At 35.7% G+C, this 18,575-nt stretch overlaps 1 protein-coding gene across 1 annotated transcript in view; it reads right to left on the bottom strand.

The window, feature by feature from the left end:
• Positions 1-18,575, bottom strand: part of TLL1 (tolloid like 1) — a 239,696-nt gene that overhangs the window by 25,069 nt on the left and 196,052 nt on the right. Inside the window, exons 16-18 of the mRNA XM_033215624.1 lie at positions 13,114-13,294; positions 3,855-3,980; positions 821-948 (exon numbers count right to left, since the gene is read on the bottom strand). Of these exons, the coding sequence (XP_033071515.1) occupies positions 821-948; positions 3,855-3,980; positions 13,114-13,294 (435 nt within the window). The remainder of the gene's footprint in view (positions 1-820; positions 949-3,854; positions 3,981-13,113; positions 13,295-18,575) is intronic.

Raw genomic sequence — 18,575 nt, 5'->3', positions numbered from 1 at the left:
TCACTCCTCAGACAATTTTTGTCATTATAGTGCCTGCTGGTCTCTTTCCTGAGCCTTGTTAGTTGGCACTGCCTTTTGCTTCTAAAAACAACATATTGCAGGAAATTGTTAACATTTCTACATTTCTATAATTTTATTTCTTTAGATTATACTCTTCAAACACTCTGTGGTCTATAATGAAATTTAACATTTATTATCGGGTTATTATTTATGACCAGGCCAGAATGCAAAATGTGAAGAATGTAAGAGAGATGAGACATTATACTCATATTTGAATTACTCATGCCGAATAAAATGTGGGCAAAATCTAAGGAAATCAGTATCTTTGTACAGAGGGCAATATATCATGCAAAAATACTATTCTGTATACCATAAGACAAAATTGATTCTATTATGAAAAATACATATGTATATGGAATTGGTATAACCAGTAGAATATGTTATGCTGAGTTTAAGTGAATTATTATTCTGTGTTTTCTGGCAAATTTCTGATTTTTTTGTTTCTTCATTTATTTTCCAAATTTGAAAATATAATTACCAGTAATATATTAGGAAATAAAGACTACTGTTCTGCAGCAACTTTGGTAATGCCTTATAAAACATCCAGAATAAGAAACACTAGAGGAGAACAACGTGGCAGTCACCTTGATCTAGGAAGTCAAGGATTTGAGTGCAAGGAGGAAAGCATGAGACAAAAAAATCTTTTCCAGCTGCCTATGATTCAATTCAATTAGATAAACCTCCATGTTATTTCCTAGTGCTTGTAATGAAAGACAAGGGCAGTCAGCTTAATGGAAAGTAAAAGGATGTGCTCACTTACTAATTTGATTCGGTGGCCGGGAGTGGCGCTGATCTCCCAAGTGCATTCTTTCCTGCTTGGGTACTTGTCTGGCCAGTTGGGACTGGTGATGAGGCCACTTGGACTGTGGATCTTCTGTTCACACTCAGCTGCATCAATAACCATAATATCAGACAGTGTGGCAATCCAGCCCAGGTTTGAGGCAGAAAGCAAGCAGCCTATTTGCCCACTGCCCTGCTGAAAGATTTTCCTGAATACCAGCTAATTATCACTTCTGTGTCGGTTATCATATTCATCTGCTCTGGGAAATCTGTTGCTGAGCATAATCAGCCAACGTTTGTTGTCTGCCTCACAAGAAATTAAGTATTTACCATAAATCAGATAAATGCCTAAAATAAAATGAACTTTTATTTTAAACTGATGGGTCTGTGGCTCAGACTTTAACAGGGCAACATATATTGACAGTCGAGAATATCAACACTGGGTGTATTTAATCCACTGTCACAAACAAACATCATTGGACTATGCCATTTGCAAATTTTTTCTATTAAAAGAAACATCATTTACAGCTAATTAACATCATGAAGGCACCTTTTGAATCACGTATTTACATTTTCTCTCTCCCTTAGTTAAATATACACTTGAATACCTGTATCATAATTTTAGCTTCTAAAATAAATTAGCCCTAATTTTATCAAAGCAAATGGAAGCACTAAGAGGAAAAATAAATGAACAGCTACTAGCCCTGGAGATGCTTCTGAACTTCAAAGGATACCTCATTCAATCAGTATAATCATTTAAGGCTTTTTTTTTTTTTTTTTACAATTAAAATAAGCTCATTTTAGACAAGATCTTTCCACATGGTTAATGTTAAATTTCAAAAAACACAATATCCTCAAGCTGTGTTCTTTCTATATAATTTAGGAAATTCTATAACATACATCTTTGTTTAGACTGGGATTATTTGTTATGTATTGTGTATCCTGTTCTAAAATACAAATAACTTTCTAAAATTTCCTGAGCAATACATTTGGTGAAATACTTTATTCAATGGAAAACACACCTGTTATACCCTTCGGGGCCACAGGGCAAGGGTAACATGCCCAACGTTAGTTAGTGCACTTATTGTATTGCTGCTGCCCTCTCTGCTGCAATCATTCATACTAGACCTTCACCTTAATTGTGCTAGGTTTCCATAGAGAGATTTGTATTTGCAACAGAAGATTACAATAAAGTGGAAGGTAAATCAGTTCCTGTCTGATAATCTATGATTATGGTAGCAAGACATAGCCTTGAACGTTTGGATCCAGTCATGACAAGGGTTTTCTAAATTTCATCGTCCCTGTCTCGGCCTCGCAATGTGAAATGTGATCTCTGCAGGATGTGGCAATGACACTGAGACTAGGTTGAGAGGCTTGTTGCTAAAGTGTACAAGGAGCATGTACTATAGTGAAGGTAAGAGATGATCCAACCTCTTTCCTGGCAATAGGACAAGTTTATTAAGGTGCGTCTGCATGTTGTTTTATCTATAATGGAGTTCCCTATATCATTTATGTAATGAACAGAGACACATTTGCTACCTGTGATCCACAGGCTACATGTATAATCTATAATCTATAAAAGTTGTCTTGTTTTTTTTCTCTGAATTACCTTCAATGTCTGCAAAACGAAAAACAAAAACCTGGGCCAAGTGCAGTGGCTCATGCCTGCAATCCCAGCACTTTGGGAGGCCATGGCAGGTGGACTGCTTGAGCTCAGGAGTTCAAGACCAGCCTGAGCAACATGGTGAAAACCCATCTCTACAAAAAATACAAAAAATTAGCCAGGCATGGTGGTGTGCACCTGTAGTGCCAGTTACTTGGGAGACTGAGGTGGGAGAATTGCTTAAGCCTGGGAGGTCGAGGCTGCAATCAGTTGAGATCATCCCACTGCCCTTCAGCCTCGGCAACAGAGGGAGACCCTGTTTCAAAATAAAAACAAAAACGAAAACTCCCCAAACCCACAAAAACCTGGGCCTATTTACTAATCTACTGATTTAATAGCATATCACATCTTACGAAGTTACAGATATTATGCTTATACATGAAAGTAGAGAAAGAAAAATTCTTGTTTGTATATGATTCTGCACAATGTCATTAGCTCAATGAAAAAAAGAAAATCCTTGACATGTAACCATATTTCGAAGGAGCTGAATGGAACAAGGGTCAACTCAGGATATTCTCTATTATTCCAATGTTTACACAAAACATTCTTATCTAACTGTGGTTAGAGTCAGGTACCTTCCAATGTACATATGGTGACTAAAGTTATAAAATTTGCCTTAGTAATTCTCCTCTCAAAACATGCATAAATCCAACTTAAGTAGAAAATTCGGGAACAGACTGTCAAAGGAAGAAATAAGAGCTGAATAATTATTTATTGTTCTCGTCTAGTTCATAGTGGCTAAGGGGATTAAGATTACTACTTTTAAAAAGTTGTGGAATTTTGTAAGGCCTTGGGGACAAAATCTGGTAGGGTATGATTGTGCTACTATTAAGCATTTCTGGACCAACACCATGACTTCAAACTTTAAATTACACAGTGTCTACCATTTTCAAATGTCTTCCCTTTGGTAGGCATTTGAGTTTGACACTCTTGGTATTTAAAGGGACATCACTTATGTAGCACATGCACAAGATATACAAGATATTTTTGGGAGGAGTATTACATCAAATGCAAAACATTTAGCAGAAGTTAAGTTTAACTATGCATGCTGTTATAAGGTCTGTTCCACAAAGACCTGGGGAGAACGTGGTGCTTTTCTGGCTACCAGATGGTATCCTAGCAGCTACTATGTCTGTTATACAAAGCCACTCTAATGCCACCTATATGCAAAGTACAGATCCAGTCATTTGCTTTGGATCTTTGAACATTACACAGAATTTTGTTTTTTGACATTTGGGTAGCCCACCATGAGATCACTCATTGAAATGATTAACTGTACTTGGAAGCAGGGCTTTATCCAAACCACATGCAATTCTACATGTTGTCAAGATAAGTGTATTCCTTTCCATACCTTCCTTGCAATCATGTTTATTTTCATGCAGCACAAATCCATTACGGCACTGACACATGTAGCTCCCCATCGTGTTGACACATTCGTGCTGACATCCACCATTATCTTTAGAGCATTCGTCTTTGTCTAGCAAAGAGATCAATCCCATGGTTTAGTAAGTAACTTTAAAAACAAAGGATATCAAAGGGAGTCATTTAGTTGTGGTTAACACTGCCAAAGGGTAAACTAAGTCATGGTTTCTCCTGTTCCCAACATAAAACAAACAAAATGCATGATCTCTTAGTTGTACCCTTTCCTTGTTTAGCTTGTAGCCTCATACCATGAATCAAGTTTCCAAGACCATTAGTACTACGACAATAACTTATAACCCTCTTTTATTCCTATGTTGGAGTAGAAGTTTTAGGTAGGAGAAAGAGGGAATCAGTAGATCTTTTTTTCACATTAACCCTAAACATTTACTGCTAATTTTAAAAAATAAATTTAAAATTGTGCATAGTTGAATAGGGGCAAGAAATAGCATTTAAGTAGAGGGATATCTTTCAATATATTAACCATGGTATACAGACAGAGTCTAAACAAGGTTCCAAGATTTGTATGTAATCACTTAAAAAAATCACTCAGTATAATTACTGTAGTTGATTTTTTTCCCCATTAACTCTGCAGTTATGCTTAGCATTAATGAATTTGGACATTTCATAGCATTCCAAGCAGAAAAAAGGCATAATTAAACTATTCTACAGAAGAAATGAAATTTATATATTTTAAACAAATATACTCTGGCAGACAAGTTTATTAATGAGTCATCCCCTAAAGGGGCTTTTAGTGTGCTAGAAGTAAGGTAAAGATTAGACTAGGAAATATGAGCCCCCAAAAATAGCCAACAAATTCACTACAGGGAAAAAAGCCAAACTAGATTAACAGGCAGTCAATTCGGTGAGGCATTAACTATCACTCATATCACTCAGCTGTCATTCCATAGCTGGCCTGTCCATTAACGTCAAAACTGGCAGATTGTTCCTAACACACATTCATGATGGCACGTCACTCAGACTTTCATCACTCCCACACATAGAGAATGAAATGGACGAGTTACATCATATGAGGAGTTAGGCTGAATTCAAATTGGACACTCTCAGCTGATTTTGCTAGTGAGCACTGGCAAGCTCTTGGTGGCATAGAAATTATACTATTTTTGTTTTTTTATCAAATCTATATTCATTACATGGAAAAATGTTTAGGGAAGGTATTTTTATCAAAGAATCTGATGGTAATTTTTAAAGGTGCATATATTTGTCACATTTGAAGATTGATTACACGACACACACGCTTACAGGCGATATGAATGCATTGGCACTATCTGAATATTTTAAATACACACAGGCAATCTCAGTTTTTAAAGAATATATCATAATTGGTATATTTGTGAGTTATGTGTTCCCCACCTATCCTTGACACTTCCATTATTCTTTCAACACTTACTATGGAGAATAAGCCAAAAGCAAAACAAAATAAAAGCAGAATAAAGAAAATTATTCTGTGAAAGAGCATCAAACACCGAAATGTAGAAAAAAGCAGCAGTTAATAGAAAATTAGATTTGTAGAATCAATTTTAGAGAAATTTAACTTAATTTTGAACTCCTGATTCCATTAGCTGCATCGACAGTGAAAATTATAGTTTATGAATTATAAATGACTTATACAGAATGGGTGGACAGCAAACCATACTTCCTACCACCATGGTATCAGCTGCTTGCATTTTCTAATGCAGATGGTTAAGCAATGAATTGCTTAAATTTGTTTTTCACTCTTACTTTCCAGAGGCTCTTTACCTTACAAAGCTTCAGAATAATGCTTCCTTATGAGTGAATGTAGAATTTATCTCTGCTAAATGGAAGAACCAATTAAGAAAATGCTGGTGACAGAATTATTCTGAAATAGACACATATTTCCTTTGAAAATGTTTATATAATTATGGTTTAGTATACTTAATATAAGACCTGGTAGAGTGAACTTTAGTTGTACCCTGGGTCAACCAGGCTTCTGAGAGTAGCTTGGAAACCTAACAACTGTATGCAAAGTAGCTTAGAGAAAATTAGTTCACATTTGCAATTGACTGATAAACAGATGAACTGCTCAGAGACAAACAGTGAAGAGGCAGAGATGGCCTGAATCACCCTTTTATTGGTACCTATTTGGATTGCCATGCATGAAAGATACAAAAATGTTAAAATACAAAGGTGAACACAAGTGTCATTCAATAACACATGCATTATTGCTGTGTTTAAATCCAGTCATTTTATAATAAAAAGAATTCCAAAACATAAAATATCCCTAAAATCCAAACTTTATTCTAGTGGAAAGGTCATATTGCTCATATTTTGGAGTATAATTAATTTCAAGATCTGTTAAAAAATAAACTGACCTATAGTAATAGTAACTAAAGAGAGATAAAATACAAAATGAAACCAATTATATTTCCATGATTTTGTAGCCAACCATTAATACTCTTGCTGTGCTAATAATAATAATAATAATAATTTCAGAATAATTTTTGGAAGAAGAGAAAGCAGAGTAGGAGGAGAAGAGGAAGAAGAAAAGAAAGAAGAGAAAAAAGATGAAAGAGAACAAGTATAAGACAGGGAAGAAGAGTTATTATTATTTATATAGTCATTATTCTCTAAGTATCTGTTATTTTTTACTTTCCCAATTCATGAGAGTTTCCTGCCTTCATTCGCACATCTGATATAGCATAATTTAATTTAAGGTTGCATGAAAATGAAAAGTTATCAGTTAGGCAGCTAGAATATACTATGAATTAGTCTAAATTTTAGCTAAAATTCAAAACTGAACTAATCAAAATAGCATCTAAAGGCAACAGAAGAAAGTTATTATGTCCTGAAAAGTAGCATATAAAACTGTACCTCCATGTGTCAAATAGTCGTATGAAAAGAGAAAATTTCAGGAAATCATCGGAATACTTAAAATTATCCAGATGTTTTACATCATGCAGACTAAAAATATTTTGATATTTTGCACTATATTTTGAAAAATATTTTAATTCATCTGCGGAGTAGTAAATATGGTGTGGTTGTTTTAAAATCACTTGTTTGAACAGGAGTTAATAGAGTATTCTAATTAAAGTGAATGCAATTTTGGATTTCTTACGTTGATGAGAAATGGTAACTTCATACAAGATAAGTTCTGCAAATACATCATAGATTTCTTATTTATGAAAGGCCATCAAACTTGGAAAAAAGCTATTAGCAAACATAATTAACTTCTGTTTTCACTTTCCATTTCTCCTCTTAGGACAAAAATTCTGTTTTGAGGAATACAAATCCAAGGAAAGGAAAAAGGGAGGAGGAGAGACATTTAAACATTTCTCATAATGTCTGCGTAACACATTCAATAACTGAAATTTCTATCAATAATTCATTTGAAATTTTCTGGTATTTTCATACACTAGACACAAAATAAAGAAAAAAGTGTTTTTCTTAGTGCTAGAAATAAATGTTTTATTGAGGAGAAATAAAAGCATTTATTTTCTGTAGATGGAAATTAGCCCCCTTCTCTGGAATGGACATGTCTGCTTTCCATTCCTTCATGTAAGATAAAGAAAAGGCCCATCATTAGGAAAAAGGAAGGGGGTATTCTTCCATCAGAGGCCTGCAGCGAACCTCTGAGACTATCAGAGGTCATCAGTCTATGAATGATACATACTGAATGGAACTGAAGTTGCAACCTGTATCAAGTTCTTGCAAGATTCAAAAATAAAAATTTTCTCTTTGCAGAAAGCTTCCTTATCTGTAGGAAAAAGAAGTCAATTGTCCAAGCAACAGAATAGAAACATACAAGAGCAGGTATTCTCAAATTAAATGTTCAGGATCTGAAATAAATGGACACATGCACAGCACACACAGGCCCAACATAAAACTATCCAGTAAATAATCACCTACAAAAAAGCACCAGTAAACACTAGGAGAGCTACAACAGAGACAATTTTCTGTTTCCATAAACATGCAAATATTTAAATTTCATTAATGATGAAAACTTGGAAGCAGGATTCAAAATCATACAAGAAAGTTCTGTTACTGTGTGTAATTAATCACCTTAAAATTTTGTTAGAGTAGTATCATGTCGAATTTCATCTGCAAATATCAACAACCATTCCATGAGAGAAACAGTGGACAAGAAGAACACTTACAAATATCGAGACACACTCACAGGAAGATAAGATGAGGGGCATGTCAATTGAAATTACTTGAAATTAGAGCTAGAAAGATTGCAATGCACACATTATTTTAAGTGACTCCTCCACTTGTTACAGACAGATGAACTGGGAGTCGGAAAACAAGTTTTAGTCCATTTCTGTCCTTAAGCAAGTCCCTAGGCTTATCAGCAATAGTTGGTTCACATTCCTAATAGATCTTTCCCCGAGGGAGACTGCTACTATTCTTCACATTTTCTGCTCTCAGAATTGCAGAGTCATAACTGAATCTTTTCATTAATAGAGGGTTGCCTACAAAAGGCAAAATGCCTATGCTCAACTCTCATTGCCTGAAGTCATTGTCATTATATTTCCAAATAATAAATGCTATAATTAAAATTTTAAAAGATGTCAAGTTCCCAAATGTGCTAATTTTTTCAGGTATAAAGTCCTACTAATATTTCTGTTATGCTTAACTCATTTAAAGAAAAGAAACTCTTCTGAGCGGAATATTCTTAGCTTTGCTTCCTCACTTAAAATTAAGTAAATTGCATCGTGTATACCTATGCAGACTTGCAGACTTGTGCTCAAATATATCATATAAAATTAAGTTTGGTTTTACTATCATATACACTAAATCATTATGGTTAATCTAATAACAAATCTCATTTAGTCCAAGAAAATAACACCAAGCTATCGTTGGGTCATATATCTTCTAGAAAATGTCTATGCCACTATATTCTGAATTACTTGAAAATAAATAAAGCCACACATAATTCTATATAATGTTCAAATGGTCTTATGTTGGCTTCCTAATTTCTTTATTTGCTTTAATATTACTTCATTGTATTGCTCTTTAAATATACCCTGGAATAAGTGTAGCATATTACACTGATTTTTACAGAGCAGCTTATAAATTATTTTGCTATAAAATCCAACGACTTCTTAATTTTTAAGCTATGGCATTTTTATAACTTATTTATGATATTTAGTCAGAATTGATAGATGAGAGTTTCTTAATTTTATGAGCATGGAAGTGATGTGAATTATTCTGCTAAAAAGTTCTTAGAGACATCCCTTCAATGTTATTTCTTAAATCTAAAAAGTGTTTGTTTTAAAAATCTGAGGCTATGTGCAAGGAAAGCTAAAATCTCTTATGCAATTATTTTATTAGACAATGATATGTTGAAAATAATACTATAAATATATTATTTCATTGTATGTTAAAACTTAAATATATTTGTCTTTTTCCTGATGTATCACTTAACTGAAAGAAAGCTAGAGTTTTATTTTTAATAGCTTTCTTTTCCAAATACTATAGAATCACTTATTACCAAATATTAGTTTTTATTATTATTGAGTTCCTTGAAAATTCTTAGAAGTTCTTGGAAAAAGAATGTGGAACAAATAGCTGAACATGTTATATTCTGTGTTAAGGTTTCATAAAGCCACAACTACTTCTGAAATTTTTAGAACACTGGCTATAAACATAACCATTTTAGACTATGTGTTTATAAAATATATCTTGATTAATGTATATAATATATTAACATTTTTATTAGATTGCCTGTAATAAAATATTTGGGAATTTAACTCAATTCAATATGCTTGTATTAATATTAACTTGCAGTAATATTTATTAACTAATGAAGAAATAGGTGTCTATCAGGCAATGTTTGCAAACTAGAAATATTTGGCTAACAGTAACAGGTGGAAACATGATAGGAGTTTTTTTTTCTTTTAAATTTATTTTTATATTTTAATTTAAAAAAAACTCTGAGAAGAAAATGGAGAAAACCATAATGCATCGTCTTTCCACCCTAACCAAGCATTCTTGGTATTTTCATATGGCAAATTTCAGGTTTGTTCCAACCTGTATTCTTAGCTATATAGACAGTGCGTGCACTGTTTTATGCCTAGATTTCCATTAACATTTTACCACCTACAACATTTTACACCATGGAATGGCTGAACCATCTTTGTAGCACAGAAGAGTCCACAAAGTGCATTTGCCATAACTTATTTATGATTTTCCTGTTGTCGCAATATTAGGTAGCTCCAAATTGCCGTCACTATCACATCATTTTGAAATTCTTTTTCCAGATTTTGAGATATTTCTTGATGAAAGAGTCCCATGAATGGGATTTCTGGGGCAAATGGAGTAGTCATTTTAATGACTCTTGATTTCTATGATAAATTTCATTCTGTAGAATTTGTGACAATAAATCCAGTAACACACTTTGTCAAAGCCCCCCATAGTGAGTTTTAACATTTAAAAAAACTTAGATTTTGTTTGTGAAGTATAGTATCTTTGTAGTTGGCATACTTACTTTCTAATAATGTAGTTACAGTGAATTACTTGGCTTTTGACATATGATTATATATTATCACACTGAAAGCATTATTAGAACTCTGATATTTGCAATGTGAACAGACATCAATTAAAATGGATAATCTTCTGTAAATTATGACTTCATAAGATCATCATAATGAGGGCACTTATTCACCTAAACTCTTATTTTCTGCCATCTCTTGGTAATACAATAGCAATTTATTACAAACATGTTTTTAACCTTCCCTTTTCCTGGGCAAACATCTTTCCCGCTACAGAAACTCCCAGGAAATTAAATGTGAAAGAGATCTAATCACTCATCCAGAACCACAGTATTTTAAACATCAATCTGACAAACAGCCAAGACTTTTTAACGATTCACAAAGTGAACCCTGAAAATTTATACTTAATAATAATTGTCTTGGACTTTACAAAACAATAATCTAATAAAGAAGTGAAAATTATATCTGCTGTTGTTTTCCAGGTCATAAGGAAAAGAACTAATGCCATTTGCCAAGGTCATGATCAGTTCTTACGGTTAAGAGAATGGTCTTCGGACCAAGAGATACTAGGTTTAAATGCTCTGTGACACCGAGCAGCTTACTTAACTCCTCAGCTGCCTCATCTGTCATATAAATATGTGAATATAACAATATAAAATGAAACTTTGAGGTTTATTTTCTTCATGAACTTCATTGTTCAGTTTAGTTAACTAATACTCCATCAAACAATCTAGGCTAGACTCTTTGAAAACTATTGTCATGTTAATTGATTTATATATATATGTATTTTAAGTGCACTGATAAATACTTAAAACATGGATGATTACACAATCATCCATGTTTTAAGTATGCATTAGTGAACATAATTTACAGCAAGTTACCTGTTATTGGCTCAAGTACTACCAAGGTGCTCAGTTAATTTTACAAAGCACAGTTCCACAGAGATAAAAAATAAAGACCATATATGCTCATGTGGTAGAGAATAGCATCTTCTGCACAAGCCTTCAGAGCTGTATTTCAAAGAATTAAGGAAGCATCTCTTATATTTCAACAGTACTGTTTCTAAGGACATGAATAATCTGTTTTTATAATTTGGAAATTTTTTTCTTACCAAAAATATCAGAAAGCAAATTTTAAATTTTCTGAGTAACTAAATTTAATCATACTTTGTAGTCAGTATTTGTAGCATGTTTCTTTCCTTAAAACAATTTAAAATTAAATATATGACTAAAGTAACATAAAAAGGATTCTGAATACATTATTTTTAAAAATTATTTTAGATTCATGTGGTACGTGTGCAGGTTACATGAGAATATTGCGCAATGTTAGGGTTTGGGGTTTCTATTGAACCCATCACCCAAATAGTGAACACAGTACTCACTAGTAACTTCAATTATTATGACAAAATTCATTTACCTCATCATTTCAATTTTTAAAATAAATATTTAGATAGCACTAAGATAAGTAACCTGTCTCTACCTAAATGCTGGGTCACGTAAACTTCATAAGTCACATAATATTCATAAAATAATGAAGTCTTAAAAAGTCTCATTTTCATTAAAATATTAAAACTGTACTTTGAATAATATGAAACTTAAATGAATACCTGAGAGGCATTTGTAAAAGGTCCTTTAAACTGGGAATAAAGAAGGAAATGAGAAAATGGGAGTCGAGGTCCATTGTATTCTGGAGGCACTTTTCTGTATGACTTGGAACTCAATGGAGCTTGTGAACCATTAACTTCAATTACTCTGAAAACCCCAAACAAACCCTGGACATTGTAAATCTCATTAATTTTAAACACATGAGGACCAGAATAAATGGCCTTTGAATTAACTCAATCCAAATTACTAATATTAAAACATAATTGGAATTCAGTTGCTCTAAATTGCTTGCTAGTTGCAAAGACAGAATAGATTGCTATATTAAGGCTTGTTACAATTTTATCAACTTGGGAAGTTTCAAAATAATGTTTTTATAAAGTATGATACTGAGATTGAGAAAAAAATTTCTTGTTTTTTTTTTTTTATATATTTCCATAAAATCTGGGGAGGTTTATAAAATTTCAGATCTTTAAGAAGGAAATTTTACTTTTGAGTTGCTTAAACTAAATGTTAAATTCCGAACACAAAAGTGCAAACCATTCAGTACAGCTAACGATACATTATATTTAGTAAAATTATAATTTCTGTGTTTCTAGGTTTCTTACTGCAACCACTTCTATAACGATGAGGCTAAGCACAATTTTAATATTAGCCTAATAATAATGAAAATATATGAAAATAGAAAGAAATACATTGCTAAATAAAAAGATATAAAAGTGTTGCTAAAATGAGATGACATTTTCCAAACACAAAGAAAACTTATTTTGAAAAATCTGCCCCTTGTTGGAGCTCTTGTATCATTATTTCCATCCACCCATAAAAAGCAAAGTCACTATATAAAAATATTACTATAATTAAAAGTGCTGTTTGTACCAGCCTTTATAATATCTGACTAGACTTTATGTAAGATTTAATTGTTTGCAGGCAACATTCCATCAGGGCCCCTCTTATTAATATCCTAATTTTAAGTAAAATATTATTAAACCTATGTCAAATGGTAAGGCCTTCTTCAAGTTGCATTTGCAGAAAACGATGAAAAATAGATCACATACAACTTAATCCAATGCACATTGAAAATCTGTAATATACACATACAACATGTGAATACTTATACCTGAGAAAAAATGTGCTTTGAAGCCCTTCTTGGACACAGTATTGTCAGATTTGAATTCGATTCTCATATTGTTGAACTGGGATGTGATCACTTCAGGCACTTCAGCGCCACAGAATTTGCCATGCAATTTAGACTCAGAGGAAAGACCACTCCAGATCTCCACATAATCATATTTGCAAACCTAGAAAAAAACGTGGTTATCAGTTGCCAGATATGTGAGTACAAGATGATAGACATTTATCTTAGAAAAATGTATCTTGCTGGGCGCAGTGGCTCAAGCCTGTAATCCCAGCACTTTGGGAGGCCGAGACGGGCGGATCACGAGGTCAGGAGATCGAGACCATCCTGGCTAACACGGTGAAACCCCGTCTCTACTAAAAACATACAAAAAACTAGCCAGGCGAGGTGGCAGGCACCTGTAGTCCCAGCTACTCCGGAGGCGGAGGCAGGAGAATGGCGTGAACCCAGGAGGCGGAGCTTCCAGTGAGCAGAGATTTGGCCACTGCACTCCAGCCTGGGTGACAGAGACAGACTCCGTCTCAAAAAAAAAAAAAAAAAAAAAAAAAGAAAAAGAAAAGAAAAAAAGAGGCCGGGCGCGGTGGCTCAAGCCTGTAATCCCAGCACTTGGGAGGCCGAGACGGGCGGATCATGAGGTCAGGAGATCGAGACCATCCTGGCTAACACGGTGAAACCCCGTCTCTACTAAAAATACAAAAAACTAGCCGGGCGACGAGGCGGGCGCCTGTAGTCCCAGCTACTCGGAGGCTGAGGCAGGAGAATGGCGTGAACCCGGGAGGCGGAGCTTGCAGTGAGCTGAGATCCGGCCACTGCACTCCAGCCTGGGCGACAGAGCAAGACTCCGTCTCAAAAAAAAAAAAAAAAAAAAAAAAGAAAAGAAAAATAAGAAAAATGTATCTTGTTTTTCCCATTTTACTCTTATGGTAGTCAAACTAGAACTAACAGGTAAAGAAAAAAATCAGACCAGACACGGTGGCTCACTCCTGTAATCCTAGCACACACCTACTAGCAATAGAAATAGCTCTTTCCATTGTAGAGATGAGAAAACTGAAGTTCAGAGATTTTTATACAGCTCGTCCAAAATGATGCTTGTCATACATACATGGCACTGTGGTGATTAACAACAAGGAGTTTGGCTTAGTCCAGTGCTGTCTCCCAGAAACACCACAGTCTAATGAGAACAGCACCATTAGTAACTTTAAAAGAGAAAGAGGGATACTTGATGTATAATAAAAAAGATTATTTGCCTTTTAAACTTACTAACAGGACTGATATTTCTTAATTTCTTTTTGTTGCTGAGTGCTGTGAAGTTACTCTGTAGGACTGCTGCAGGACTGCAAACACATAGGAACGCTATTCAGTGCAAAGGAGGTAAGAATTTATATTAAAATAAGGTAGCCTCATTCTGATTTATATATAATATACCAACAACACCAAAATGGAAGAAGCTAAATGAATGCCAGGTATTTTTAAGCAATTTTATGGCCACTAACAGATGTTTCCATAATACACTTTTCCAAAGTTCCAACAGGGCACACGTTCAAGAACAAATCTTGCATGAATGACCTTATTACATAAATGTGTAATTAGCAAGGTTTAACAATGCATATGATTGAACCCTGGGGCATGATCTGTGCTTTGAAATATGTCAACTCAAATTACTCGTTCTTGTGATACTAATTAGGTGATAAATAAGCAAAATGCTGCTAGGGAAAATGAAATAAGTTTTCTACTGACTTTGTTACAATTGCAATTTTTGTTTGGAGAGTTCCAACATAGTATAAAGGACTGTTTCCAAGGCTAAAGATGTTGCCATTGACTTTCCTTTGCAATATCAATATAATGAATAAAATAATGATGTTTTAGGCCTATCCCATTATTCTGTAAGTCAAGTTTTTGCTCAGGTCTTTTATTTTAAATAGCTAAGTTGTCAAACTATTAAAATACAGAGAATTCTGTAACAGCTTTCTACACAGTAGCAGCATTATAAATTAAAGAACACAAGAATATGTGAACAGAGTTTGTAAAGAGCCCTTCTATGAATGGTGACCCTGACTATGAGAATAATGCTTAAAGAACACAACACCTTAGATATATAAAACCATCTCCCCTGTTTTCTCCTGAATGCAGACCTCTAGACTTATTACAAATATCTATCAATTAATAAATCAAAATATCACACCCAACACAGTAATAGCTTAAGGGAAAATGATGGGAGTAGATGTCATTCAACACTAAGTTCATATCAAATCGCAGAATTGGTAAAGACATTCCCATTTTCAAAAGGTGTAGCTCAAAAAAAAAAACTTCTCTAAAAATAGTATAAAAATTATTTTCGAGGGGCGGAGCAAGATGGCCGAATAGGAACAGCTCCAGTCTCCAACTCCCAGCGCGAGCGACACAGAAGACCGGTGGTTTCTGCATTTTCAACTGAGGTACTGGGGTCACCTCACTAGGGAGTGCTGGACAATCGGTGCTGGTCAGCTGCTGCAGCCCGACTAGCAAGAGCTGACCCTTTTCCTAACCAGGGGAACTGAGACACACAACACCTGGAAAATCGGGTGACTCCCACTCCAATAGTGCACCTTAAGCAAACGAGCACACCAGAAGAATATATCCCACACCTGGCTGGGAGGGTCCCATGCCCACGGAGCCTCCCTCATTCCTAACACAGCAGTCTGCGATCTAACCACAAGGCAGCAGCGAGGCTGGGGGAGGGGCGCCCGGCTGGGGGAGGGGCGCCCGCCATTGCTGAGGCTTAAGTAGGTAAACAAAGCCGCTGGGAAGCTCCAACTGGGTGGAGCTCACAGCAGCTCAAGGAAACCTGCCTGTCTCTGTAGACTCCACCTCTGGGGACAGGGCACAGCTAAAAAACAACAGGGGAAGCAGCAGAGGCCTGTGCAGACGCGAACGACTCTGTCTGACGGCTTTGAAGAGAGCAGTGGATCTCCCAACACGGAGGTTGAGATCTGAGAACGGACAGACTGCCTGCTCAAGTGGGTCCCTGACCCCTGAGTAGCCTAACTGGGAGACATTCCCCACTAGGGGCAGTCTGACACCCCACACCTCACAGGGTGGAGTACACCCCTGAGAGGAAGCTTCCAAAGTAAGAATCAGACAGGTACACTCGCTGTTCAGCAATATTCTATCTTCTGCAACCTCTGCTGCTGATACCCAGGCAAACAGGGTCTGGAGTGGACCTCAAGCAATCTCCAACAGACCTACAGCTGAGGGTCCTGACTGTCAGAAGGAAAACTATCAAACAGGAAGGACACCTATACCAAAACCCCATCAGTATGTCACCATCATCAAAGACCAGAGACAGATAAAACCACAAAGATGGGGAAAAAGCAAGGTAGAAAAGCTGGTAATTCAAAAAGTAAGAGCGCATCTCCCCCTGCAAAGGAGCGCAGCCCATCGCCAGCAACGGATCAAAGCTGGTCAGAGAATGACTTTGACGAGATGAGAGAAGAAGCCTTCAGTCCATCAAACTTCTCAGAGCTAAAGGAGGAATTACGTACTCAGCGCAAAGAAACTAAAAATCTTGAAAAAAGAGTGGAAGAATTGACAGCTAGACTAATTAATGCAGAGAAGGTCATAAATGAAATGACAGAGATGAAAACCATGACACGAGAAATACGTGACAATTCCATAAGCTTCAGTAACCGACTCGATCAACTGGAAGAAAGAGTATCAGCGATTGAGGATCAAATGAATGAAATGAAGCGAGAAGAGAAACCAAAAGAAAAAAGAAGAAAAAGAAATGAACAAAGCCTGCAAGAAGTATGGGATTATGTAAAAAGACCAAATCTACGTCTGATTGGGGTGCCTGAAAGTGAGGGGGAAAATGGAACCAACTTGGAAAACACTCTTCAGGATATCATCCAGGAGAACTTTCCCAACCTAGCAGGGCAGGCCAACATTCAAATTCAGGAAATACAGAGAACGCCACAAAGATACTCCTCCAGAAGAGCAACTCCAAGACACATAATTGACAGATTCACCAAAGTTGAAATGAAGGAAAAAATCTTAAGGGCAGCCAGAGAGAAAGGTCGGGTTACCCACAAAGGGAAGCCCATCAGACTAACAGCAGACCTCTCGGCAGAAACTCTACAAGCCAGAAGAGAGTGGGGGCCAATATTCAACGTTCTTAAAGAAAAGAATTTTAAACCCAGAATTTCATATCCAGCCAAACTAAGTTTCATAAGTGAAGGAGAAATAAAACCCTTTACAGATAAGCAAATCCTTAGAGATTTTGTCACTACCAGGCCTGCCTTACAAGAGACCCTGAAGGAAGCCCTAAACATGGAAAGGAACAACCGGTACCAGCCATTGCAAACACATGCCAAAATGTAAAGACCATCGAGGCTAGGAAGAAACTGCATCAACTAACGAGCAAAATAACCAGTTAATATCATAATGACAGGATCAAGTTCACACATAACAATATTAACCTTAAATGTAAATGGACTAAATGCTCCAATTAAAAGACACAGACTGGCAAACTGGATAAAGAGTCAAGACCCATCAGTCTGCTGTATTCAGGAGACCCATCTCATATGCAGAGACATATATAGGCTCAAAATAAAGGGATGGAGGAAGATCTACCAAGCAAATGGAGAACAAAAAAAAACAGGGGTTGCAATCCTAGTCTCTGATAAAACAGACTTTAAACCATCAAAGATCAAAAGAGACAAGGCCATTACATAGTGGTAAAGGGATCAATTCAACAGGAAGAGCTAACTATCCTAAATATATATGCACCCAATACAGGAGCACCCAGATTCATAAAGCAAGTCCTTAGAGACTTACAAAGAGACTTAGACTCCCATACAATAATAATGGGAGACTTCAACACTCCACTGTCAACATTAGACAGATCAACGAGACAGAAAGTTAACAAGGATATCCAGGAATTGAACTCAGCTCTGCACCAAGCGGACCTAATAGACATCTATAGAACTCTCCACCCCAAATCAACAGAATATACATTCTTCTCAGCACCACATTGCACTTATTCCAAAATTGACCACATAATTGGAAGTAAAGGACTCCTCAGCAAATGTCAAAGAACAGAAATTATAACAAACTGTCTCTCAGACCACAGTGCAATCAAACTAGAACTCAGGACTAAGAAACTCAATCAAAACCGCTCAACTACATGGAAACTGAACAACCTGATCCTGAACGACTACTGGGTACATAATGAAATGAAAGCAGAAATAAAGATATTCTTTGAAATCAATGAGAACAAAGATACAACATACCAGAATCTCTGGGACACCTTTAAAGCAGTGTGTAGAGGGAAATTTATTGCAGGAAAGATCTAAAATGGACACTCTAACATCACAATTAAAAGAACTAGAGAGGCAAGAGCAAACACATTCAAAAGCTAGCAGAAGGCAAGAAATGACTAAGATCAGAGCAGAACTGAGGAGATAGAG

Source organism: Trachypithecus francoisi, unplaced genomic scaffold, assembly GCF_009764315.1.
Source record: "Trachypithecus francoisi isolate TF-2019V2 unplaced genomic scaffold, Tfra_2.0 Lachesis_group1, whole genome shotgun sequence".
Taxonomy (NCBI): domain Eukaryota; kingdom Metazoa; phylum Chordata; class Mammalia; order Primates; family Cercopithecidae; genus Trachypithecus; species Trachypithecus francoisi.
This window is presented reverse-complemented; position numbering and strand designations above follow the sequence as displayed.